Source organism: Drosophila navojoa, chromosome 5 (assembly GCF_054131105.1).
Source record: "Drosophila navojoa isolate 15081-1374.11 chromosome 5, UAZ_NAV_1.0, whole genome shotgun sequence".
NCBI lineage: Eukaryota > Metazoa > Arthropoda > Insecta > Diptera > Drosophilidae > Drosophila > Drosophila navojoa.
This window is the reverse complement of record NC_142893.1, coordinates 22,021,908-22,044,528: the sequence shown is the minus strand read 5'-3', so window position 1 is coordinate 22,044,528 and position 22,621 is coordinate 22,021,908. Positions and strand designations below refer to the sequence as shown.

General features: G+C 40.6%; 2 protein-coding genes and 1 long non-coding RNA gene across 4 annotated transcripts; 2 read left to right on the top strand and 1 right to left on the bottom strand.

Annotated features, from left to right (window-relative positions):
- The first annotated feature begins 1,656 nt into the window (after positions 1-1,656).
- On the top strand, positions 1,657-2,772 carry LOC149091191 (uncharacterized). The gene is made up of 2 exons (XR_016197118.1): positions 1,657-2,457; positions 2,520-2,772. It is a non-coding gene; the product is annotated as an uncharacterized LOC149091191 (long non-coding RNA).
- Positions 2,773-4,664: 1,892 nt separating this feature from the next.
- LOC149091190 (uncharacterized) lies at positions 4,665-5,318 on the top strand. Its single transcript, XM_089262203.1, has one exon. The coding sequence runs from the start codon at positions 4,728-4,730 to the stop codon at positions 5,316-5,318; it is 591 nt and encodes a 196-aa protein (XP_089118329.1). The 5' UTR covers positions 4,665-4,727.
- A 1,169-nt stretch (positions 5,319-6,487) lies between these two features.
- On the bottom strand, positions 6,488-12,633 carry LOC108654776 (uncharacterized). Of its 2 annotated transcripts, none has more exons than XM_089262178.1 (3): positions 11,918-12,633; positions 6,891-7,077; positions 6,488-6,829 (listed from the first exon to the last, which is right to left on the bottom strand). In XM_089262178.1, the coding sequence occupies exons 1-3, from the start codon at positions 12,265-12,267 to the stop codon at positions 6,506-6,508; spliced, it is 861 nt and encodes a 286-aa protein (XP_089118304.1). In that variant the 5' UTR covers positions 12,268-12,633; the 3' UTR covers positions 6,488-6,505. The 2 variants fall into 2 exon arrangements, with proteins under 2 accessions (XP_089118304.1, XP_017961802.1); XM_018106313.3 differs by having other exon boundaries at positions 6,891-7,093; positions 11,925-12,633.
- Positions 12,634-22,621: the final 9,988 nt, after the last annotated feature.

Here is a 22,621-nt window from a genome sequence, read left to right as displayed (position 1 = left end):
CAAGTGCTCACACGTCTTCGGCTCGTTGTGCTCCTTATTGTTGTATTTCCCCCTCTTGGCGTGAAACGAAAGTGGGGCAAAGTGAAAGTTCATCTTGGCCGTCGGCGGCTGTTGCGAAACTTCTCTATTTTTTTCTCTCGCTTTAAATATGTTTGCAGATTGTTCATGAAAAGTTGCTTACTAAATGCACTCACACATACACTCCCACACACTCACACTGGCTGTTTTGTTTTCAAGTGCAAAACTTGACACGAACTTATGATGGAATTCCATTCCAAGCCACGACAGCAATGCCGATGCCTAAAAGAAAGCATCCAAGAGTAAAAACTTGTGCCAGACAGCCACAAAAATGCGAAAGACAAAAAATCAAGTAGAAAAGTAGTTAATCTCAACTCGCTTTCAAACTAACCAATTTTACAAAGAATGTATTAAGATCACTTATGCTCACTTTTTCTATATTTATCTATAAAAGCTCTAAGCAGGTAGAGCAAACTAGTGTATAAAATCCAATATACCCTTTGCCTTATGTACGAGCATTAAAGTATTGTTTGAGCTGCAGCATGAACCAAAATTATGGCAAGCGGATTTGAGTAAACTTAATATTTATATATGTACATTTAATACCCAGAAAAAAACTATTCAATAGCGCTTGGACGGGTGCATTGCATCGAGCCAGAGCACGCTTTGATAATCGGTTTAATGAATCACGAGATCTGCGACTTAGCCTGGATACCCATTGCCAAACTGTGGATAGTCCCTTATGAGATCAAAACCAAATCAGTTCGATTTTAAGCTTCAACTTCGTTCACTTTGCTTAGTTCAATAAAAATTAGCAGTCGAGACAGTTGCTTTAGTCTAAAATTCACTTTATTTAGCAGGCTTAAATTACAATAAACTGGAGTTAACTTGAAGAAATCTAGCGGCCGTAGAAGCCACCGAAGCCGCCACCGGTGGACGCTGCTGAGGCAGAGGCACTGGCACTGCTGGCGCCACCGCCGTAGCCGCCATAGCCGGGATAGCCGCCTCTGAAGCCGCCATAGCCAGGATAGCCGCCGCCAAAGCCCCCAAAGCCGGGATAACCTCCAAAGCCGCCGTATCCGCCGTAACCGAACTGCGGCAGCGCCTCCAGCACGCCAAAGAGTGCGATTATCACCACGAGGAAAACACTAACAGCTCGCATTGTGTGTGGGTCCGATCTCAAACGAATCTACTTTGAAATGTGCGTGTCCGCCTCGAGCGTTGGCCCGTTTTATACAGAACATCGGCTGAGAACTGGAAGTGTGACTCAAACTTTATTCTAATTAACCGATTTAGGCCGCCTTTAAGAACCGGTCTGAGGGTAGGGTTTCGCTCTGTGTTCAATTTGACTTGTGTTTGGGAATCACAGTGTCTACTCTGCTTAGTTTGCTTCTTTTATTATTTTTATTTATTTATTTATTTTGTTTTTGCTCTTTTTTCATAATGTATTCGATAACGTTTTGCTCGTTTTTGTTTATCACATTCACAGGTGGCACAAAATAAAAAGAGCTTAGTTTGTAAACAAATGTTAATCAACTCATCAATCGGGTTTCTATACATTTCCAATTTCTAATCGGGGTGCTTTTTCTGACGGGTTGACCATAATAAAGGTCAGATACACACTTAAGTGCAGTCATATTTCACAATTCCAGTCATGGAAATATGAACACATATCGAACAGTAATTCATTTCATCTGTTAGTCTAACCCAAGTTTCAAATGTCAAATTCACTCATGTAGATATTTGATGAAGTGCTACACATCGATAAACAGGTCGCCAGGCTTACATTCCCTTTTGGAAATCGTATACGACAAAATTAGCTGTAATGCATATCCCAGGTGCCCTAAATCATTGTCCAGGCGTCATCGCATCAGAATGGCTTAAGATTTGCACTGGAACTTATACGCGAGTGCTTGAGGAAAAGTATTCGGCATTTGACATTTCGAGAAACGATCGTTATACCATGTACAGATTAAGTTACGCTCCAAGTATATTTTTGATCATTTTTGGCGTGGATCTATTTGATCCCTGTATTGGAGTCGATGTTGTCAATATCAAAACAATTAGCTGCATCTACCAAGATGGATATCAACGTACCTTTGACTTTTACCAACCTTCTATCGAATGCATTGATAATACGTTTGCGTTCACCGGCGATTTGTTTCTAAGTTGCTTGGCTGGGGAAGGGAGCAACAATACATTGACTCCGAGGACAAAACCAGCATTTGTCGATGATTATACGGGGATGATCTTTCCAGGCATATTGCAAGATTTCGTTAAAAATAAGACGTCCAACAAAGCCACTAGCATTGATCAGAATATTTGGCTATTGGTTTTTGTGGCTGTATTTACGCTTATTGCAGTCTTTCGAAGAATATTCTTGTATACATAATCGTGAAGAAACAGATTAAGAAATAGTGGAGTAACACACAAAGCTTGGTAAGCTAAATATCGAAATGGTTTCTTGTAGTTACATTTATATATTAACTTATTATACGAAGAAACGTTAGCTGTGCTGAGCTGAACGATGCAGATTCCTGGATTGCCCCGAGCTGAGATTGCTGCGGTAGTCCTTGGTACCGAATACACCGTATACAATGGAAGAGATTCATTGAATGACTAAGAACATTTGTATCTTCAAATTCAGATATATATATATAGTCAGTTGATTAGATGATAAAAATAAAGACCATAGCCTAAGCATCCAAAGTCAAGTCACGAAAATATAGGAAGCTAGGCGAACATTTGTCAAAACTGTTTTATTTCCTCAGCAGATGGGATTTATTTCTGACCTAGCTATAATCCGTAAAAGTCCTGTCCGAACTATCCCTCATTTCGCTAATAGCATTTGTGATTATCTTTATTATGAATGTGTTGTATAGGAAAATCGCCAAAAATCGGCTAAAATAAAGAGCATGCTAATTTTAAATGAATTGAGGTTTTTACTGTTATAACTATTATATATATAACTATAATAGTTGGAAATTCGCAAATATAGTCTAATTGAATTAAGTATCGTCGATTAGAACTGAGCCATGAGCTATATTTTGTAGGTCTTCCATATAATTTATTATGTTGACAGTATTGTCTCCGGCCGGATCACAACAAAACTAGGGAGAGCTCGTCATCATTCGAGCACATGCTTGAGTACCACACAAATCTCATCACCCTCGTTATATCTGAGTATCTATGTGTGTTTGAGGAGCTGTCAAGAAGATTGCAACTGCAACTGCAACTGCAACCAAAACTCCAACTGCGGCTGCGCTTCGGGTCCTCTTTCATCTGACAGAACAGAGGGCAATGGAAGTGCCGTCTGTTGTCTTAGTCTGCCGGGCTGTGTCAGACCAATGTTGGAGCTCTCACTCTCTTTGATATAAGCACATCTGTTTGAATAATTGTTTTTTAACTGAGGCTAAATTATCGTGCAATTATATAAATTGCGTGCACAGAGTCAACTAACTGAGAGCTCCCCTGTTTATATAGCTTATATATGCTAGGCGAGTAAAATGAAAATAGGTTGCAATATTTTTGGGCACTAATGTTGAATGTGAAGATAATTGAACTTGATTTTACCGTATAATACCGTATTTTATAGTACCGTAGTAAGAACCTCGATAAGTGCCACTGTACCTTGAAAGAATGTGCTTCAAATTACCTCCCAGTTGACTAGGAGATCAGTAAGCATTGTTTCAATAACAGATCTGCGGTTAATGGATGGGCAGTCAACCTCCGGAAGGTGATCAATGGTAGTGAGATGGCGTCAGTTTTGTAAACATAAGAGCCAAGCCATTGCACTCAGAATTTTCAATTTGATAATGTAGAAATGCACTCTTAGCTAAGTTCGGTACTTAGTAGGAATAGGAATAGAAACGCCTTGCTTGGAGCTGGAATTTCTTGTACGACATTTGATTTAACCAAGCTCCAACGCTCCCTCACATATTTTACTCTTTCTGGCTGCATTTCTGTGTTCTTCTCTTACTCTCTATTTCAACTTACATTGTCAGAGTGCTGTTGCCTTGCAGCATGTAGCATGTCAGCAAATGTCGTAGCTCGGTTAATTTGCCATCCCTTGGCGTGTCGTCTGCAACTATTTTGCGGCATCGCAATAAGGGACCAAACGCATTTTTTGCCTTTGCGCCGCCTCTCAAGCCATATTGTCATTTGGTAAGTATTGTAAAAATGTTGATACAAACACTCACTCACTCACACACACACACACACATACACCCACAGACACACTCGTACACACTGATTCCATTTCTCTTACACTTGCTCTTTATGCAAATTAGCTGCAGATAACGCTTACATACCAAATGTTAATTTGCATTTTTGTCGCCTGTCAGGCCGGCATGAGAAAGGAATTTTTATTTACATTTAAACTTTTTCATAGTACTTGTTAGCCTTTTGTCTATTAAGCGAATGGCACACAAGTGAATATCCGCACACTCGCCGACGATACTCCCTGAATGTAACCCTATTGTTGTTTGCTATCATAGGACATACTTATATACCCTGAACCCATTGATGAAAGTAGAATGATTCGAGCGCCTATCGTATGTATACTAGAGACAAATCTAGGAATATTTTAAGATATATTGATCATGCGATAACCAGGTTAGCCTAGGCCAGGTTTTAAACGTCATAATCATAAGAGCCAACTCACAATTTCGATTACATTTTCAAGTCACATCCGAATCAAAATATTTAATATGTACTTCGAAAGTACAAACGAATCGTGCTCTTCTATCTATCTACCAGATTGGATGAAGCTCTGCTCCGATATCTATCCGGACGAGCTCGAGCGTAAGTGGGGTGCATATGACCTGAAAACAGGCGATCCTTATTCCATATATAATTTGGCCACCCTGCCGAAGACCTATGTGATTATCTATGGCGAGATTTTTTACGAAAGCTGCTTGGGAGTAGATATTATCGATTACAGGACATTTAATTGCCTTCAAGTAAATAGTTCGCTGACCAACTACAAATTTGGGCAATCCACTATAGAATGTATTAATCATTCGTTTGAGTACACCGACGACCTGATCGCCATCTGCTTAGCTGCCAATGAGAAAAAGAGTATAGCGATTCCCAAAAACAAGGATTACATTACTCCATACATTAATGAATTTACGGGCCTGATCTACCCCGGCGAATTGCATGAACATAGTGCAAATATATCTCACAACAAATGCTCAAGCGTTGATCAAAATTTTTGGCTAATATTGTTTGTGGCTTTATTTTCGCTTATATTTATACGTCGTGGAATATTTTTGAAAAAAAGATCAATAAATAAATAAAATTGATATATGTATATATGCATATATGCACATACATACAAATGTCAGTCGGAAGTCTAGCTCATACGGTATTCAAGTAATTCTCAAGATGAGATATCAACTAATTGAATTAGTAAATGTCGATTTGAGATGAACATTTTATAGCTCAGATACATATACCATAATCGTTATTTATCTATCAATCATAGACTTTGTATTGTTGCAGTTACAATAGATAATAATATTTTTAAGTGACAAAGGTATGTGGCACTCGTGCATACCCGTCTGTCAGTAATTCATGCATGGAATCGTGTTGAGGCTTTGTTCTATGATAAATTAGACGGGCTCTTAGAGATTTGCCTGAAATCCTTTGGGAAGCTTTGACTCAGCTGCCATTGGCTCTAACTCTTGCTCTCTCTCTCTCTCTCTCTCCATACAAAGTAGAAAGTCATTTGAAACTTAATCTAAGTTACATAAATACCTTAATTTACCTGCTGTCTGAGGCAGGTTTCAACACAATGTAGTTTCCATTCATTATGGCAATCTGTCTTTTTAATTGCGTTAGCCACAAACCTAATGTACTTCAATGCTGTTGTGGATTGGAAAAGTTTACCAGAGTCTTTTCCTTTTTGTTGCTAGACTTTAATTAAGTTTTATTATACAAATTTACACATGCGTATAAGACACACAAACACACCTACACACGTATATATATGAGAGCTCACGCATTTGAGTCTTGTAATCATAGATATGCATATGAATTTTTAATTAATTCATCTATCAAAGTATATAATTAAATCAGCGATGTTAATTTGGCAAACCTGTGACAGCTAAATAATTGAAAAGCTCGGAAAGTATTCATGATAGGGCAAATTATGCATAGTTGATGATTATAAATTGGCCTGGGTTTTTCCACAAAGGGGTTTTTTTCTCCCCCTTTGCCATTTAAGTTTATGAATATTTAACTGTGAACCGCAATTTAACTATAAGAAAATGTAAAATGAACTCTGAAATCTCGCAGCGCTGAGCTCATTCAGATCAAATTAGAATCCGATTAATTTAGCATATTTTATTAAAAGCTCTACTATATAAAAAATATATATAAATTTACATATATATATTAGTCAGGTATAAATTTCGTATAAATAATATTATAATAATGCAATTGTGCTAATTGAAATACAGATGAGTTTCGGCTCCATCGCCCATCAGAGCGAGGGATACGCATTCTTCGCGTAGTTCACACAGTAGTTGGGCGCCCCGAAGAAGGAGCAGACGCCATTGGCACTGCTTGGGTTCGCGCCGAATCCTCCGTAGCAATTCGAATAGTTCTGGCAGGAGCGCAGCTCAAGTGGTGCAAAGTTCAGGGCGTATGCTCCGGGTGGGGCACTGTGCGTTAAATTGGGATACTTGTGCATATTGTTGGGCACCGGAGCCGGCACCAGCTGCGTGGACGTGTCCAAGAGCGGACGACCGAGGCTGACGCTGCGCTCGTTGCGTCGGAATTTGGCACGACGATTCTGGAACCAGACCTGAGGTGGACAGGAGCTTACAAAGGGTTCCTCTGTTTGACGTAGTTAGCCCGTGGCTTACCTGCACGCGCGCCTCGCTCAGATGCACCTTGGTGGCCAGCTCCTCGCGTACAAACGCATCCGGATAGTGGGTACGCTCGAAGACCTTCTCCAGGGCTGTGAGCTGAGCTGAGCTGAAGGTGGTGCGATTGCGACGCGGCTTCCTGGAATGCCCCGAGCTGAGATTGCTGGGGTAATCTACGGCACTGCTGCCACCGACGCCGACTCCGACTCCGCCTACAACGACAACGACAACGAGAACGGAAGACAATTATAGAACAATTAATAAGAAAATCTTTGGCTTTTATTGAGATTCGTGGAAGCCCCATAAATAATCGATTAGAGCCCGGACATATACTATTAATTTGTCAGCTGAAGAATTTTTGGTCGCACTTTTATGTTTCTCAACACATTAAATTTTGCATTCCCGTTGATCCTTTCGCTGGCGCTGTACCCAACGGGAGGGTCATAAACATTTGGCATGGGTCATAAAATATATTTATATACATACATATGTATATGAGTGAGTGTATGTATATTTCAACATGCTCGGGCAGCTGTCTACTAATTTTAGGTGGCAAGCCGACGAACAAAACAAACGCCACAAATTTACGATCTATTAATTAAACCGAAATTGTGACATTAAGCGAACAGCTACTTTCACTAATTGATTTCAGGCGAAAGACAAAGATGATGATAAAAAGAACAACCGCCGAATAGAATATGCAGAGTGTGTGCATAAATAAAATCATTTCATATGCAAAAGAATTTTGATATAACGAAATCGTGCCTCCATAATAAGAATCCATTCTAAACATTGTATAATGAATGTTCTGGGAGATGGTAATATGTAAAAAACTTAATTGCAAATAAATCTCAACTGAATAGCCGTAAAACTTTTCACAGTTTCATCGAAATAGCCACACGGACGCTATACGTGGGGTCGTTATAACCGGGCTCTACTGTATTGTTTTAAAAAAAAAGCTATAAAAATTACATATTACGTATTTTATACCACAGTTTTTTCTCAATCGAAATCATTATGAATGTTATTTTTAATGCAAATGAGAATAGTTTATAATTAAATGAAAATTTAAAATGGTAAATAAAATACTCCTGGATTTTGGTAATATTAAGAATACTATGAAAATGTTTCTTAAATTTTGTTAAATCTCTTAGATATTATCTGAAATTTTAAAAACCTTTCTCTATATCTATCTAATTTATTTATTGAAAAAAATTTCGATGGTTTTTAAATTATATTTTAAATTATATTTGAACTTATAAAATCAGTTAAAAATTCTAGGCTTTGATCTTAATTAATTCTATTAAAATAAATGAAGCCTAGCGAACCCTGTTTGCATTACTTACTTCAAGTGTACTCATTCAAATGCTTATATGTAAGATGGGGCGATTTCCTAGTAAATGTCTCAAATTTCATCGTCAAAGAGCAACTGGAGAGAAGTGGATTATGTTTATACACACAGTTGGAGATACAAGTGCACTGGAAGACCTCAACCAAAATGTCTATACACAAGATTTAGAGTACAACTAAACAGATGCTGACCTACTTCAAAGTAGCTCATATGGAGAACGAAGATTTGCAAGTGAAAATTTGGCATTAGATAAGACTAAGGCTAGTGATCAAGATAAATGGGTCTTTAAAATATTTCCAATATATACAACAAATGTAATTATTTGTTCAATTTCGGTCATTATAAAAAAATTGTCTCCATTAAGTATTATTATATGTTGTTCATTACATTATTATTTTCCTAAAAACAAATTTATTTTATATATTTATTTTTTTTTTTATTATCAACATTGAATTTAATGAATTCAATTCATTCAAGTGACATTGAAAATCTTTTTAAATTCAATATATATATATATATATATATATATATATATATATTTTTTTTCATATTAATTTTTCATTTGTGATCTGATTTAATTTGCATTATTAATCTAATAATTTTAGTTAAAATGTTAAAAATATTTTTTTGCTTACATTTGAATAAAAAGGTTCGATTTTTAAATTTTATTAAAATCAATATTACTCTTTTAGAGATTCCCCAGCAATATTAGCTTAAGCAATTTTTCAAGTATAACATTTATATACTTTCACATTGCCCTGTTTGCAAGAATGTTTAAATGAAAACCATGTTATGTATTTATATGTATTGGTGAATGTGATGCTTTGCTCGTGAATGATAAATTTGAATTGAAATGAGCTGAAATTTATGATATGCACACGCATGCCAAAGGCAAATGTATGTAGGCATCAATATACATATACATATATAAGTTTATATATATGTATGTATACTGATGTATATATGATAGTAGATATAGTTGTGCATGTGATTTATTTGGGTAGCTGCAACTACAGCTCATGCATGACATCTAGGTGCCATATGTGGGCGACATTCGCTCATTTATGCCGCCGCCAATTGCACAACCAAATGGATGACAGCCTCATCTTAGTGTGCATATTTCTCTTTCATTTTATTTTTTTTCGTTGCTGCTGTGCGAAAAGCTAAGGAGCGCACGGTCGCTGTGGCGGCTCCGGCTCCGGCACCGGGTTGTCTCCTGGCCTGGTTTTAGGCCCGTGCTGTTGTCAGCGGTATAATTTGCTATGAAATATACGCAGCTCATTGTCACTGCTGGCAATGGCAATGCTATCAGGAGTCAGCTCTCAATCGTTGGCCACGCACACAGTTGCTGTGCCTTTTTTTGCTGCGCCTCTTTGCGTTCCCCTTTTCAGCTGCATTTCCGACTGCAGACAACACTTCAACATTGTCAACATGACAAAACGTAATCAAAGCTGACATGATATTCCCTCAGAGGCCGCATGCCTTTGAACAACCGAAGCGCCAAAGAGCGCAGCCCAGCGACTATATTTTCCAAGTGGAGCATAAAACGACCAGCCTCATCCCAGCCAGTCGCAGTCGCCGCTGCAGTTGCCGTTGCAGCCCCTATGCCACGTTCACTGTAAATGGCTGAGACCAGAGGCGTGTGTGTTTATTTTTATCATTGCTCGGATTGTAACATGTGCCCGTCTTCAGTTCGGCTCTCTTTCCCTAGCCATGCCCATGCCCATGTCCATGCCTATCCACAAATCTGATTGAGGTTTCCCTTTCGATTTGGAGTTTTCGTGCTCCGCTTTTTATTTTATTTTATTTTATTAAGCTGCAACTGTTTTTTATCGCTGCTTGCCCGATTCGCTGGCAATTCAAATTAAACAGCTCGTTTTCCCACTCCTCCCCTGGGACCTCGTGCGGCACTGCAGTTGCTCGTATGGAGCGCCTGGCCTGATCTACGATGCCATCCCGCGGACAGCTCCGCTGACAAATTGAGACAAATGGCGTGGGTAAAAAAAAAGATTTGGTTGGGTTAAGGAAAAAAACAACAAAAACTGAATACACGGAATATATAGCCCGATGATTACCACCCTGAAGCAGACGTGTGGCATGTCGAAATGATAAACTACAAAATGCCTTTAAACTACCTCAAGTGAATAGCACGGATTAACAAATGAAATCCCATTGAAGCATCATTTCATTATCATTTGCAGGTCCTGAGTCGTTTGATGGGTAAACATTTCAAAGAAGCTTATCGATTATATTGAAATGAATCATACACTTGATTGAAGAACACTTTTTAATTGAATGAAATGCGAGATATCGATATTTTATATAATATATATAAAATCTAGTCCAAAAATTATTGTTTATAAAGGGTGCCGACGAAAGAAACTTTTAATATTGTTTTATAAGCTAGAAATCGAAAAAAAAAAACGGCCAGAGCTGATCACTAAAAAAGGCATCGTGTTCCATCAGGACAACACCAGACCACACACATCTTTGATGACCCGTCAAACACTGGAAGACCTTGGCTGGGAAGTTTTGATGCACCCACCATCTAGTCCTGACCTTGTACCTTCGGACTACCATTTATTTTGGTCAATACATAACTCCCTTAATGGTGTAAAGTTGGCTTCAATTACTGGGAGCAGTTTTTCAAAGACAAACCACAAGAGTTTTACACGAATGGAATTATGTCTCTAGTGGAAAAATGGCTAAAGGTGATCGACCAAAATGGGGCATATTTGATTTAATAAAGTTTCTTATAAATATTAAAAAATATGACTTAAAGTTTCATTAAAGATACGAAAAGATTTTTTCGTCTACACTACAACGGCAAATAAGTCAAAAGCCGAATTTCATTAGGTAAGAAATCTTAGCCAAAACTTAAAATTATGAAGAAAAATTATTAAAATTAAATCATTTTATGGTAGACATACACATATTTATACCCTGAACCCATGGAAGGAATCATCGCAAGCCCAATAAAGAATATATATCTTGATCAGTAGGACGAGCTGAGTCGATATAGCCCTGTCCGTCTGTCCGGCATACTCGTGTATATCATACGCAGTACAAATTTGTATTTTTTTCGATGAATCATCTTCCAACTGTTTTATCAAGAATAATCGAAAAATTGATTTTGTTTTTTAGCCTTATTTGAATACTTTAAGATCTGAAAACTTCAAATTTACTGTATATATAGATATGATATATACAAATATTTTGTAATTGACAGGTTTTGGATACCACGCCCTCTTTTAAAAAACGTATTTCGAGTACTGGAGACTTGTGTTTTGAACATTATGATTACGTTTTGAAAGTTTCATTAAGATTGTACGTCTAGAAATTAAATTATTCAACAAATCAATTCTCTTAATATTGCCCACACTTCAGCGCAGCCTAAGCGCAGTCGCTGCTTACTGCACAGATAGCAGAGCGCGGGCTTACGCGTGCATGTGGATGCATGTGTATGTGTGTGTGCATAAGAGATGTGTCTCCTATGTCTCCTATGTAGGCGGGTCTCTTGAGAGTGTTTATTAAATTAAGAAATTATCACAAATGTGTTAAATGTCGCATTTCAAATGAATGGCATTCTCATTATATTGCTGTGACAGATGAGCATGTGATCCCAGTTTTCTGTTTAATAATAATACAATATCATATATAATAGTAATTATACAACTTACCAAAGTTATTGGCCAGCTCCATCGATAATTTGCTCTTGGCAAACGCATCCTGTTTCAGTTCGATGAGATTGTCCACGGAGAAACGATGCATTTTGTCCAGCTCTCGGCGATTTGCAATTTCCTTATCCTTGACGTAGGCGGCTTGATGCAGCTTCTCATCCAGCTCCAGGGGCGGAGCGGGCGGCGCGGCATACGCCGCCTCGCTGGTCGCCAAGGTGTGAGCTGGCCCGGAACCGGGTCCGGATGCACTGGACGTCGCCGACGGCATTGTCGAGGCGGCATAATAGAAATTGCCGGCACCGCCGACGGGTATGGAATGCAGCTGCTGCTGATAGTTCAACATGGCTGGCGAATTGGACTGAAATTCTCGTGCAAATCACTTGGTCAATCACTGTTTTCCCTAATTGGGCAGTTGTTAATGATGATGAAGATGCGGCAATGATGACGATGGCGGCGCGAGGAAGAGGGCAGAGAAACACACAATTCAATTGGGCGTGCGAATCGTGCGTTAAAATTCTTCATTTGTCTTTCTAATTGGATGCTGATTGAATTAATTTATTTTGTTTTCTCACTGCGCGGCTGCATCTGCGGCTTCTGGGGGCATCCTGCGCGAACTTGGTTAATTGGATTAGCACACAACACATAAACGAGTTAATTACGATAATTGTCGCGACGATACTAAACCGTGCCAAAGTCGTGTGCCCACTGAAATTAGCCTCAAGATGCGAGCCGCCTCAACATATCCACATCCAACCACATACACACACACATGTTGCCTGCTCTCCTCAGGCTGCTCACCCTGCTCACTCTTCTCAAGTGTGTTTGCTCTCGTTCTCTCGCGATCGCTAATTATAGCAGCCCGGCTGCCATTGGCCGATCGCAGCGAGATGATCGACGCCTGCCGCCGACATTTTGAGTGGGCGTTGCCGCTCGCCGAACGGAAAAACTCGAATGAAATACGAGGTGAAAAGTAGCAACAAGTTCGGCCCACTTAAGTGGCAATAAATACCAATTAGTGGTCGCATAATGCTCGAGTTCCAATTGTCCTTGCTAGGCATCTGTTGTCGTTGTTGTCGTTGTCGTTGCTGTTGTTGTTGTTGTTGTTGTTGGTGTTTGTGTTCCATTTTCACAGGATGCGTTGCATCATGTTCTTGAGTTGCGTGCAGCGCATAAATCTTGGCACGCACAATGTTTGTCATCCTTGTTAGCTAATTTCCATAACCACAACATGATGTTAATGTTTCGAGCCATTGCCAGGCATCGCCCGGCTGCATATGCGACAGGCAGCGAAACGGGGGCAAGGATGCATGCCTGCATGCGGCAAGGGCGTGCAGCGTGGGCGGAACCGTCAGTTAAGTGCAGTACACGCAGTTGCTGTGGTTGTTGTCGCAGCTCAATTGCAGTTGCAGTTGCCGTCGGTGCATCCCTATTAGCTGGCTGACAATTGATTCCGTTGATCTGCGATAGAGCCCAGAGGCGAGGGCAGGTGAATTTGGTCCATCTCGCGCTGAATGGAGTGAGAGAAAGTTAGCCAAGAGTCAACTCCCTCGCACACATTTGCTCATTAGGAGCCGCCAGCCAACTATCTACTGAAATTATAATATTTCTGACAAGCCACCTCTCGTGCCCTCAAATTGAGCTGTCACAGAAGTTTATCCAAAGTACTTGACGCCCTACTGCGGCTCAGGCTCTGGAGCTGGCTGTGGTCCTGGGCTTGGCTTCACAAATTATCTCACGTTTTCGTGTTCAAAGTTCTTGAGAAATGTTGCGGTGTGTATTTTTAATAAAACTTCAAACTTTTGCGCTGCTTGCTACGCTTTACAATGTCTCTCCGACGTTTTTCTTCAGTTTCAGTTTTGAAATTCTTTGTCACGAAACATTTCTCGCGTGCAACTGAAAGCAGCTGGGCGTGGCTTTGCGCTGGTAATACGTCTTACCTGCAAGGCGCACACACATGCACACATGCTCACACGTATACATACACACATACATGCATAAAAAAAGAACAGCTGAAATTCTTCTGGCAAGTTGGAAACTTGAGCAGACAGTTTTAATGTTGTCAGATAGCAGAAAGTAACTGCACTTGGCGTGGTCCGAGCTAAGCATGGGTGGGCCGGAATGCCTCCAACAACGGACAGGCATCTCAATAATACAGCTGGAATGCCCAGGATGTGGAATCATACGTGGGCCACTAAAAGAAAACAATGGAAAACAATAAGAGAATTCAATTTAAATTTATGCATGCATATACATACGTACATACATACATACATACAATATATACAAATGAAGAATTGTGGTTCTATTTTGTGGCTGCTCCCAAAAGTATGCAATAAATAAATATTTTCCAGGAGAAGAAAATTCCATTTGTGCCGTTGGCTGTTTAAGCTGAACTGCTCAATGCACTTTTTGTTTGGCTCAATAAAAAGAAATAAGTCAGGGCATTTGGCAAAACTTCAGTTAGAATCATTTGCCATTTGCCATTTCGCATTTCGAATTTCACAAGTCTGCGCTTGTTTCGAAATTTCCATAAATGCGCCATTATGTAGCGAGAGATGAGCGGGAGGGGTTTGGCATCGTGACCAAAACCGCATTGTGGTGTATTTCGTGTTATGCGGTTATGGGGCATGCAACATGGCAAAAATAAATTGCAATTCACGAACTGCAACTGCATGTGCATGTGTGAGATGTGTGACAACAGATACGAGGACGAGAGTCATGCAACACGTGGAGCCGCCCCCTGGTCAAATGCTAATTAAAAACCCGGGCGAGAGCGAGCGAGACGGCAGCAGCAGAGCAGCAGAGGGTGTTACTTAACACTGACAACAATGACCAAAAACCAATACCAATACCAAGGCCAACCCCAATACCAATACCAACCAATGCCAACAGCAATCTCAATATAACCGCATGACGACATCGATTTGCATAAAATTAAACAAAGTGGCACATTTTCAATTTCGTGCTCATGGAATCACAGCAGCAAAGGAATCCAAGCGATAAATATTCAATGCCCGCTGACGAACACTGGCAGATGTTGGGGAACAAAGCAGATGCAGAAGCCGAAGCCGAAGCCGAAGCCGAAGCAGGAGCTGCTGAAGAAGAACCTAAGGTCCAGCTCCAGCCTGTTGCCCATAAATGTCCAGCTTCAGCTGCCCGCTATGCATTTATAAATTATGCAAGCGATTTTTAAATTGAACTCTGTTTTGGCTCAGCTTTGCTCATTTCAGCCTGCTCAGATGGAGGCCAGCCAGCGGGCATTACACAACTCCGAGATACTTTATGTAGCAGATAAAAAATAAATTAAAAATAGAAATAAGGTAAAATGATAAAATATTAAGCATAATAATAATTAAATAGACTATAAAAAATAGTATTATTTATTAATTATTTCGTATATTTACAAAATATAATCAAGTATTATAGGAAGGATCTTCATCGGATATCTAATGGATGGCACCTTTTGAGTACTCTCTTACTTGGCTTGACAATTATCTATCTATCTATCTAGTTGTGCTTATACTAGGCTGGCCACTAAGGCGTCTTTACCATCTAATGAACTCTTAGATTATCATTTACCTCGGCATCTCCTAATTTTTTACATGCACCTGAACTGAAAAAGCATTAAAGTGCTTCCACTAATATTAAGAACAGAAATCGGCTTTCTTCTACAATCTGTTCAGCCCAATATGCCCACATAACATATGGCTTACAGGGTATATGGCTCTGGCTAAAAGGCTTGCTGCTGACCCAACTCACAAGGATCCGTACAATGCATGTGTGTGTGTGTGTGTGTGTGGGTGCGTGTGTGCGCCTAACGTAATGTACATGTGGACGGTCTGTCTGTGGGCGTGGCACACTCTTAACTTGCTTTTAAAACTTGTTTCCTCCGTGGGGAGTGAAATATTCATGCGTTTCATATAGTTGCGCCCGGGCCTATGTCACAATAAAAGTCAAAAAGCTTTTCGTGCCGTAATTGATGTAAATCCCCGCACCGTCAAAAAGCGCCGCATGATGATGCAGCTGCAGGCCGACAGGGGGCGCTACAGTGTATGCACATGTAATTGATTTTCTGTTTACGCAACTCCCAACTGCTTGGCCTGTGTGTGCGAGTGTGCTCGTGTGTGTGTGTGTGTGTTTGTGGTATGTCAAACAGCACGCATCCTGTGTGCTGCTTCCGGTTATTTCTTGTTATTATATTTCATTGCCTGCCTCTGTAGCAGGCGGCATTCGCATTGCGAGAAACAAAAAGAAAATGAAAATGAAAACGAAAACGAAGAAACTTTGCGCAGAGTAAGTTTTCCGTTCGAAATGAGATGGTGCGAATGATGGATCGAGGGGCGCTGCTCGGCTGGAGGGGCCAGATATGCCAACACTTGTTTTCTGTTAAGTGATTTAGGCAAAAGTTTTCACCCTTCGCTACCCGCTGGCTGCTGTCAGGCAGCGTTTCGTTTGGCATTCGTGTTTGGCATTTTGGTTAGACGACACGCTCGACAAGAGCATTGAACAGGGGATGGGGTGTTAGGTGCTCGGTGTGGGGCATGCGGTGTGTAGCTGTTTTTTGAAATATCGGAAATGTTTTACAAAACTTTTGCCAGCTATAAGTTGGCTCACTGAATAGCTGCCACATAATCGCCGTCAAGTGAAATTCATTTTCTTGACAAACAACATGAACTTCAAAGACCACGTTCCCGATTTCTCCATCGCCCCTAGCCCCGCTCTATACACCCCCTGCCCGGGTCGGCCCAGTTCCACGCGCTTATTGCTGTCTCTTCCGACAAGGAAATTGAAATGCTACGTGTGTGTGCAACATTTACACCTGGCGGGCCGCGGCATGGCTTAGCCTATTAATTGTGGCTGCAAATTGATTTAACCGCCAAATTACAGTTAGTTGTTGTACGTGCAGCAGTCCTCTAATCCCCTGAGTATGATATTGTAAAATAATTGATCACAATTCGATGTTCATGCGATTAATTGTCTGCAAATATGTTAGCAAGCGAGAAAACACAATTGAATCTCTGCTGCTGCTGCTGCTGCTGCTGTTGCTGTTGCTGTTGCTGTTGCTATTGTCATGTCATTAGTTGATTGCGAATTTCCAATCAATTTGTCTCTTATATACTCTACTCTGTGCGATACTCTATATGGCATGCAGTGCGCAGAGGAGGCGAGCTCAATATTGGTTGAAATATTTCCAAATATAAACTTGTGGACAGGGTATCATCGACTACCTACTCCTTTCGCTTGCCCTGCTCCTCCCACGTCAGCCTTTTTGTCAGCTCAGTCAGCTGCAAAGTCAGCTCCATTTAAATTTCGCTCACGTTTGCTAGCGGATGAGCTGCAGAAAAGAAAGCAACGCGAATGGAAAAATCAACGGATACGGATGTGAGGTTCCCAAGCCCGAGACTCCGGCTGGCGACTGCGCGACTGAAGCCGTCGCCTGCAATCAGATGCAATTAGAGCGCCAGAAAGCAAAACATTCAACCGTAGCTGAAATGACACTGAAATTCAATTTACAATAACAAGCAAAACAAAAAACAAAAAAGAAAAAGAAAAGAATCAGAAACAGCAAAGAGCAAACAAAACAGAAAAAGTGCAAGTGATTTTTAGTTAGTTTTTATTCGAGCTCCCATTCGGGTCAAGTATTCGGATGAGTGAGTGATTGAAGGCGAGGCGAGGCCGAGATATTGCTCAGTCGAGATGAGTGCGTTGACAATATGCAATCATCTTAATGTGCAGCATTTCACGTGATTAATTTCACTTTATTGACTTCACATTCGACTGAAGTGCGCCCAAAAGCCCAAATATGCCGAGCCTTTTCAGTTTGCTCCATGGCCCACTTGGCTGCCAGCTGAACTGATTCCGAGTCATGCTTGAATTATGCCTCAAGTGTGCCGGACTAAGAAATTTAAGGCTTGCTTGCCTTGGCTTTGTCTCTGCCTTCACTCGAGTTCACTCAAGACCAAATGAATTTCAATTTGATTTATTAAAGAATAAATAAAGAGTTTATGAAATTGAATTTTTCATATGTCCAAAGGCAGTTCTTAAATTAATTTGCAAAGCTGTTTCTTTGCACATGGTAAAGAACATAATTTAATATGTTTGAGTATTATTTATGAGAAAACTACATGCAAATATGAGAAATATGTAGGTTTATAAAATAGTAGAAAATAGCACAAGGCAAGTGAATAACAGAAACGAATAGAAATCAAATTTGAAATACAATAAAGAAAGCAGTAAACAAAATATATATACGAACCGCTCAAAATTATTTATTTCATATTTAGTTCTTTATATCAAATATTTTCATATGGATATCTAATATCTAAAAAAATATTCGATCGGAACTAATGTAGGATAATAGTAAAACAATTATTCATCTCCGTCCAGTAGTTTTGATACATTTTGAATACCAAGAAACCATAAATTCCTTCTTTATATAATATCCACCCACCATCGCGTCTGTATTTTACAGTCTACCGAATACAAGAAAAGAGAATAGCCTAGATCAAAGTCTCCAGCTGCAGTCCTTTGCTCCTTCTGCTCTTCTGCCTCATTTTCAATCTGAAGTGTATTCAAATTGTGTAGGCACTACATAAGAGGTAGATATCTCTTTGCCCTACTCGATTTCTCTCCCGCTATTCACACAGCACGGCTCAGTAATTTTTGGGCTTTGCTTGGAGAGACGTTACTCGAGCTCGTTTCATTTACTGTTAAAGAGTGTCTTAAGACATCCTTTTCTCACTCTTAGACAACTCGAGCTCGCGCGAGTTGCATCCGCAGCTGCTGGCATTGAAATTGAGGTTCGCGTTGGCATCGACATTATTATTGTGTGTTCACTCAGATCCGTGCTAGGCAACCGTCCCACACACTAATGAGTGGGCGTGTCAGCATTACCCAATACATACATACATACATACGTCTATATGTATGCAAATATCTCATACATACTTTAACCAGCTCAGAAGGGCATAAATCAAAATGCTGCAACTTTGTTGTAGCCACGGAGTTTTTGGTCGGGGAATGTTTCGTGTGCTGCTGCGCTTAGTGAAACTCATGCCCACCATGGATTAGGCCAGGATGATATACGTTTCGCGCGCGTGAGCAGATTCCGCATCCAGCTTTGCGCCATAAAGGCAGCGGTAAAGGCAAAGGTAAAGGCATCTCCCGACCGCCCTCGCCACCCACCTTTTTATGACAAGCTGTCCTCCGTTGCCGTTCCGGCGAGGGCACTCGCTGGCGTTGATTGTGTGACGCCAGTGCCGCATAAAGTCAGCGCCAGGTGGCGCCAATCTGAATGTGGGTTGCTGTCTATCTCTCGCTCACTCTCTTTCTCTCTCTCTCTGTGTGTGTGTGTGTGTGTGTGTATCTGCAGGTGTCTCTACATTAAAAGCCATAAAAGATTCATAAAATGCATTTCGCACGCCGAAACCAAATATGCCGCAACATTCACGACGCCACATCCATAAATACGAGCCATATACGGCAGCAAGCGCCCATACAGACATAAATTTTAAAGTTTGTAATGTGCAGGTGTTCATAAAATGTATTTACGAGCGCCGGCTTGTGGCAATGTGAGCTGCGCAGCTACAGATACAAGCAGATACACATGTGCGAGTGCTCCTTAAGAGGCTTTTCGTCCCAGATGATGGGACAGTTGCATTTTTAACCCTAATGAAAGCAGCTAAGAGCACTAAATAGCCAACCTTTCCATAATGCTAATATTAACTGAATCTATGGCCTCCTCATATACGAGGTTCGCCTATCATTTCCCCAAGCTTTCCGTTTCAGCTGCCAAGCGAAAACTTTCAGCGTCTGGAAAACTTTATCACGTACGCGACATTTGGCAATTGCTGCAAAATTGTGCACAAATTATATCAATTTCGAAACGTAATCATTGAATCTTATCAATTTTCTAACTGCCTCTGCCTGCTCCTCGCTGCTCGCTTCCACTCGCGAACATGGCACAGACACATCCGGCCAGACGGAGACGCTGCAAAATGTGAAAATCAAATATTTATGATACTTTTGAGCACAAATTTTCTGGCCGTCGGCAAAAGCAAACTACAAATTTTCTTTTTACGCCCCCGCTCCGCTAAGCTCGCTGGATGGATCCACGGTTTTGCCTTCGTATTTATGTGCGTGCCTTTTGAAAATTCAATTTAATTTTCAGTTTTTCTAGCATGCGCCATGAGATTTCCAATGCATGAGCCTCAAGTCGCGGATGCCTTGAATTTAGTTTTCTTTTTTTTCTCTCGGCAGTGATTTCATTTCGAAGGTCTGCGCATTCAGCCAATTGCACATCTTTTTTTTTGGCAGTGGCTCTGCATAAGCTTGCCGAGGCTGATTGCAATCAGTCAGCTGAGCTTAGTAGCTCGATCCAATCTTTGGATTTAGATGATTGCCTGCATTACTGAACTCATAAAACCCAAATTTAGTGGATCCATGAAATGTTTTTCTGAGTTACTTATCCAATATCTGGAGCAGATATTTCATTAATATGACATATTAATATTCAGTTTAGATGTTTGAACTGAGTTGATAATGAAACTAACGTCAACCGAATAATTTCTTGAAAACCAGAACCCGTCTGCTTCGGGTTCTTATCTAAGGACAAGCTGAATCGATTTTGTCTGTCAGCCCATCCGTCTCTGTCTATTTATTGCTATCTTATTCATAGGTGGCGGAACCCAAAAAGTTTGTAATGCAAAAGTCTCGTTTATGTTGGAACTCAGCATGCATGAATGCGTTGATCTCTGGACCTTAAAGAAAACCTAGAGACCTGGAAGCTTCTGGAGGTACATACTTATAGAGTACGCGCTTTTCAAGTTTTTGTTTTTTTTTTTTTTAAAGTCATTTCCATGCGCTCTCAGGCAGTTGAAATAGTTTGTTGATTTCCTAAACAGTAAAATAGTATTATACTAATATTTCAGCCGAGAGGACTCTCACGATCAACTCTCCTAATCAGGAATACATATCTATGCTGTATCTGTGTCTAGCGGTATCTGCCACGCCGTTGAGCTCGTTGTATGTATAGCTATTGTGACATACGAAGCAATGCAAATAGTGCATTAGCATAAGCAGCGGTCCATCTGAATTCGGTCGCATTGATAACAAGAATGTGGCAAGTGCTAGCCCAGCCAAGCCAAGTGGAGCTGTCGGAGCCATCTGACACTTTATGCCAAAGAAAAGCAACTCGCCTGACCGCCTCGATGTAAAGCATTTGTACATATTATTCCAATCGGGCCATTTTGCGGGACATGTACTCGGATGCTTTGGCTACACATAGATAAGCCCCAATTGAAGTTGCATTTGCCAGCTGAGCGATGCACGCAATGTCTCATGCCATTGAGTGTGGTAGCAGGAGCGGCAGGAGCAGCATCAGCACTCAGTCTCGTCCTTGTCGTGCTGTTGGTTTTGGCTCTGGCTTCGCAGTTTGAAGATGCTGCAATGCATTATGCTAAAATGTCATTGCGTGCTTATTGGCGTTACGCCCGTCTCTCTGGCTGTTGGCAATGCATATTGCCATCCGGATGAAACAGCGACTTATGCTAAACTGACAGCCAGCAGCTACCAGCCCCAGCGACAGCCAGAGACAGAGTCAGAGACAGAGTCAGAGTCAGAGTCAGAGTCAGAGCAAGAGTCCTGCCGGAATGCGCGTGGAAAATTGAATGGAAGCTCGTTTATTTTGTTGCCATTTGCCATTGTGGCAAAGAAATTGACGCTCCATCGAGCGCTGCTGCGACAGGATTTGTCAGTGTCGTCGGGCGTGCCAAAGTTGCCAAGTTATAAATGCCTGGCAATCGCAACACAAAGGACATCCCCAGCACCAGACATTACCGCAAGCCCAACACTGTTGCCAGCCACTGTATGGGACTGTCATTATCGTTTGGCTTGCTCGCAATTACACATGCCATTGACACAGTTACCTCCATATGGTCGGGATGCCGTCTTTCGCCTCGCCGCACCTACCGCTCCGCCCATTCTTCTCGCAGAGATACCGAAATAAATGCCAGGACATTGGCTCTGGCTGCCTTCTCCTGCCCCAGCTCAAATTCAAACTGTCTCTGTGCCTCTGTCCAAGGAATATTGTGTTTTCTTTTGTTGGCTGTCTCATAAATTGCCCAGAGCTTCGTTTCGTTTGCGTTGAAAAGATATAGCTGCACACCTCCTCCCAAACACACACACACACACAAAAAGCCACACACACACACACTCAGTCCTGTCAGGTCGATAAAATCCGTTTTAAAGCAATAGCTTTAAGCTACCTTTAACCAATGAACTCAAATGGAATTCCGGCTAGTGTATTAGACTGATTGTCGAAGCTTTCTTTTGATTTTGTTTGATTTGAGGTTTACATTTTATAGATGACGTGCATATTTTTTCAAATTGAATTTAAATTCTAATTTTTAGAGTCTTTAATTTCCCAGCAAAGAGTTGATTTAATGTATTCACCTCCTCTTCTATAATCCATTTTGCAGATAAAAATATCAAATATAACATTGGGTTTTATTTCAACAAGACACTTTAAAACCTCTTAAAGACTAAAACATACAGTCTACACTCACATCTTTTGATTTCTTTATAACATAAAGAATTTGATATAGTTATCATTGCCATTGATGACCGCTCAAAGAATTCAATGCACAAAGAAATACGAAGAACACAAATATACAAATATGCATTTATTAATCTGAGAT